This window comes from Saccoglossus kowalevskii, chromosome 12, assembly GCF_978046115.1.
Source record: "Saccoglossus kowalevskii chromosome 12, keSacKowa6.1, whole genome shotgun sequence".
Lineage (NCBI taxonomy): Eukaryota > Metazoa > Hemichordata > Enteropneusta > Harrimaniidae > Saccoglossus > Saccoglossus kowalevskii.
The window spans coordinates 4,539,642-4,545,164 of record NC_140652.1 but is presented as its reverse complement, the minus strand read 5'-3'; the positions used below and the strand labels follow the sequence as shown (position 1 = coordinate 4,545,164).

General features: G+C 35.7%; 1 protein-coding gene across 1 annotated transcript; it reads right to left on the bottom strand.

The window, feature by feature from the left end:
* Window positions 1-762: 762 nt before the first annotated feature.
* On the bottom strand, window positions 763-3,562 carry LOC146735440 (UDP-glucuronosyltransferase 2C1-like). Its single transcript, XM_085506308.1, has 4 exons — window positions 2,795-3,562; window positions 1,848-2,067; window positions 1,277-1,496; window positions 763-1,015 (listed from the first exon to the last, which is right to left on the bottom strand). The coding sequence occupies exons 1-4, from the start codon at window positions 3,560-3,562 to the stop codon at window positions 763-765; spliced, it is 1,461 nt and encodes a 486-aa protein (XP_085362434.1).
* Between the last annotated feature and the right edge of the window lie 1,961 nt (window positions 3,563-5,523).

The following is a 5,523-nucleotide window of genomic DNA, read 5'->3' as shown; positions in this document are numbered from 1 at the left end:
CTACTGTAAATAATGATGAAGTGGATCGTGCTCAACTTGATCATGCACTAAAGAACGTTGTTAAAATTAGAAATATTTTATTAATTTATTATATTGAGACAATAGCAGTAAAACATCACATTTATTGCTTGATTATTAAAAGTGAATCAGGGGCAAATTACTATACTAACTAAAATTGCGACATTAATGATTCGTGCATTATTTTCTCTCAGTTTTATTTTCGCTATTTCATAAGCTTTGACAGTTGTCTACCTGCCCAGTCACTTGAAAATAATTAGCAATACATTTTTTTGAAAATCTTTAATAATAATTTTAACCCATTAATCTTAATTACCAACTCACCGTGTACATAGTAAGAACGTTCACATTGCCTTAATGTTATTCACCAGTAAACGATTTCGTATACTGTTAGCAAACTACGGAATACATTACTAGGCTTAAATACGTCAGAGGAAACATCACATCTAGTAAGGCTACTTAAGAAACGAACATTGTGTATTGACGGCAATGGTCGGGAATGTCCGCATTATCCAAGCGTATAGCCCAGTCGTCACATTTGATATTGCTGAGCTCCCACACCTATGTTTGCTTATTAATGTATTGACTTGCCAATACGTGGTACGATCAACAGACATAACTTTAATTTAGTTCGAGGCATGGACTAAATTAGTTCTAAACAGACTATTGCTGCGCCATCCCGTCTACATCTAATTCATTGTGGATATTTATACGCAACTCAATGAAAGTGCACAACATACTCGCCTATTGTCTGATAGCACGCGAGAATAATGTAATAAATCGACGTGATAACCAGAATGCACTGCAAATGGTTACAATAATCACAAGAACTACGTCAAGTAGGTAATACTCTACAACTGAAAGGTGTTTTCCTTGAACAATCAAGTGATTGACACCATGTTTGGTTACGTGTTCAATCCAGAAGACCGAAGTTCCTGTTGCATTCATTTGGACATCTTTGACAATTGCCGATAACTTCTTGATTTTGTTACTGTATCTGCAACAAATAATAGAAACGAAAAAAATGTATATACGGCAATTTTTTTATCAATGGAGATATATCCCATTTGACCGCACATGACGTTTGCCGATAATTTCTTGATTTTGTTACTGTATCTGCACAAAATGATTATAAAAAAGTTATATGTTAGCTACTTAATCGCATTACATACAATACTATACCACAAAGCAATTTGTGAAAATTTGTTTATCAACGATATCGCACATGATTTTGTTCAATGGAATGTATATTACCTACTTCTTATTTGATAAAACATCTACCATAGCTTCGTACAAGTTCTCATTATTCAGTGACTTCATTTTAACATATGTACCAACTCTTTTAGATTTGATTTTAGCAGCCGTATCAAATTGATCATACAGCAGTGGAATGCATACCATTGGGACTCCATGATATATAGCTTCACGATAACTGCTTGTTCCGCTATGAGTTAAAAATAAACGCGTTTTCAGGTGAGCTGGTGAAGAAAAATCATAATTATAAATCAATTTGACACTTAAATTGACACTCGGTTTATTGTACATCACTTGTAGGTGTAATATTAAGTTCCCATAAATCGTAGACGGCTTGTTTATACATTATTGAACGAGAGACAGTCAACATATTGTGCTTACAGCAATTATGGCCAGCTTAGCATACGTTGGATAGACATGTTATATTGTCACTCACTAGTAGACGACTACAAATAATATTGATATTATGCCGCATATTGTAGGTTCACCAAATAATACATCAATAAAACGAATATTTATATAATAAAATCTCCCCTTCACTATTCTGATGAATGTGACCAAAATACACAACTTACCTAAAATATCATTTTGGTTAAACCATCTAACAATCTTAATGTTATCACTGACAACTGGAGGGATTGATCCACTGTAACTGAATACTGTTTTGAGGGGAAATCTGGCAATTGTCGATAGTATTATGTCAAGTGTTTTGTTTGGAACAAATGTTATAACTGTACCGAGAGACGCCACTATGACGCCACGATCGCCTGAATTATGAATGAATTCTTCCAAGTCCTGAAATATAATTAAAATCCAATTATAAGACATTGTTATGTATTTTGAATTCGAATAATATATTTTTTAATAAGATGATTCACATTTCAATTATTTTATTGAAGTGACCTGTGCACAGTAAACATATATACGAATACATAAATTAAATGTAGCAGACTTGACAAAAGAATTCTAAGTCGCGGAGTTTCTACCCAGACCAACATCAAATAATGTTATATACTTGCATGTATAATTATACTCACAATCGACTACAATGTCAAAACATGAAAAACAGATATATTTTTTATCAAATGTAAGCTGGGTTTTATCATGCATTGATGTAATTAATTGTTGTAGTATGTATATGTTCTGGTCCTAAATTGACAACTAAATAATTTGGAGTGTTATTTATATTTCTCAATGTTTTTGTCATATATATGGCGTGGGAGTAGAAATCGAACTATTTATAAAACAATATTTCAAATATTCCTGTAATTTTATTACACGTAAACATAAGCATTTTTTGTTTACGATACAAACATTTTCAGACATAGAAATGTGTTCACATATACAAACATCAAATGACAAAATGCTATACTTTTGGTTAATGTTTAGGATTTGTTTGTTTACAGCCAAAACAATCAACTATCAAGCCTATGTTGACAGGACATACTGATCAATTTTGTTTTTGTGTATTTCAGAAATTCAGATCAGAACTATTATATATGAATGATGCAGTCGTACTTACTGGAGACAATCTGTTAGGTGGTCTTGGTGTCAGTAGTCCAATTGGAACGATGTTAGGTACTGTGGGGTGAACATAGTCCATTGCGAAGTCTGTCACTACAAGGTGCATGGTTGATTGTTCGAAGAGAAGTTTTCCTGTAATACTGTTGAGTTTTGAGTACAGTCTCGAGAAAGCCATATTATTTATTTCGATTGACAGTATCATTGATGACAAAGTGTTTTGAAGTCTGCCTAAAAACGTCATCTCATCTGTAAGCATCATGTTTGTATCGTGAGCAGGGTAGTACGATAAAGGTGCAGTGACATCGGCTGAGTATCCCACGTCGATCCAGGTGTGCAACAGTACATACGGGATACGCAAATACTGCAGTAATATCGGGCAACAGTAACATAAAGAGTCTGACACTGCAATGTCGTAAGACTTTAGTGTGTCTCGAATATGTTCCTTTTGTTGGAGTACTTCATTACATTTTGTTGCATATGATTCGTGTAGCACTTTCAGAACACCGCGATAGGTAATATTATTGTTATACAATAGGGAGAGAATGTCTGTTTCGACATAATTTATAATTAATGGTTCTAAGGTCGGTACACCGAAGTCTTTATACTCGTCATTATACGTGTCTGTCGAGACTGTTAGTACATCAATTGAGTGACCATGCTTGATTGGAGCTTCACCTACATAGGCTAAATTTCGGGTGGTGCTTTTAGACGTATGCTCTCCATAGAAGAGTATATCAGCGCAAAGAGCTTCTTTGAAACTATGCATTAATACTAAGAAAAAAGCGAGTAATTGCGGATGTTTTCTCATTCTCTGAAAGGGAATTGTTGAATACTGCAAGAAAAGTAAAACAAAAGTTATATACTTTGTGACATGCATTATGAATGTTGTCACCCACCATGTTGATGCGAATATATTAATCAGAAGAAACATATTGCAAGTGTCAAAAACAATTAATGCTCTATTCATCTTTGGCCTTTTTTCATAACAGTAAATTGGTTTTGTTTTGTGTGACAAAATAATATAAATAAAAATATTATATTTGTGTAAATAGCATTCTTCCTTTATACTGTCTATATAGTGACGTTCACAACACGTGGCAATGAAATCGTATTGTTTACTGTATAAGGCATGTAACGTAGCTGGCTACTATTAAAACTCCGCCTTCTCTTGACTTTCACTATATAAATTTATATTCATAAAAAATGTATGTAACTATTTTGCGCACCGAAAACGTGTCACACACTCGGGAATATGGCGATTTTCGATTGATATTCATCAGCCAAAAGGTAAGCGGTTTTGACAGTCTAGTGGGGAGGTGTATTTATTTATAAAGACACGCTCACATACACAACACATCGGGATCATTACCTTGATTTTGTTTGACTAGAAATAGAGCAGATCTAACGTCTCCCTGGTCCGCACAACCGAAACAACTGCCAAAAATAGGACTTATTCTTGTTCGAAGGTCTGACATTCAATTTCAAAAATCTCAGTGTAAACATGAAAAGAAAGCCGCCACAAAATTGTCGGGGAGTAGTATCACGGGGGTAATTCTTTCTCTCTGGGTTCTCCACACTTGTCAGGGGGGAAACTCGTCTCGTCTCTCTATCTCGTCCCCTTGAGGTACGGGATCGGGAATGTCACTTATACTTTACAGTCAAATAAGACACACACAACGAAATACGTTTCAGCTCTCGTCTTAGTCGGTCAATCGAGCACTCTATAAGACACAGCGCCCTGGGGAAAAGTCCCCAAGATTATTGCAAGGCTGAACCAAGACTCTCTTAGACTGCGTCAACACTCGCCCCAAGGCTCTCCAGGACTGGCCTACGACTGCGTCAAGGCTCGCCCCAAGGCTCTCCAGGGCTGCTCGCGACTCTCCAGGACTGTTCTAGACTCTCCACTGCGTCTATCGTGCTGTGCTCCCCAAGACCAACTCAAACTCTCTTTATTCATTTTCAAAACTCTAACCAATTACAAAGCAGTAAAAAGACTCTAGGGCGTAACCTTCAATCATAAAGCCAATCACACTAAGTACTGAATACGTCATATCTTTTGATTAATCGTTCACTACATTAATAACTATGGATACCAACTGTCAGAATCGCGACGGATATCTCGTAATTAGTTCCAAATCACTGAGCTAAGTTCCGTCCAAAACTTCAAATAGGCCTAAACGATGACAGACATAACACAGCGATTCGCTAATAGTCAGTTAATTAAGTCGGTCAACAGATACGCAAAAACAAATTCATGACAGTAGACTCGTTTGCAAGCATTATGCCGCAACATTATTCAACAACATTGAAACTTGGAAATAGTATGTGAACAGTCAATTTGATTTTGTAATGCACACATTTTTGGTAATTTGTAATTGTAATTGTAGTTGTTGCTACATGCCTGGAGAATCCCTTTGCCAATAACTGGGTTGTATCGAGTTCATTGCACATGGTGCTATTAAGCCTGTTTTTCATCTCTGATACTTGCAGCAGGTTTTTGTCTATTAACGAACACTCATTATGGGCCCATGAATACAGTTGGTGGTTACTTGTGAAAAAGGCACTCTCTTCTAACAAATAGTTTGGTTTCAGTTTCACTGATTTTTTCAACACTTTTCTGCAGTTCTAGATGCGTCATTTCTGCCCTTCTGACATCTACAGTTTGAGCAATTGTTGGTAAAGATTGATATCTTTTTATGTTCTGTTATAAAGTTCCTAGTACACTCT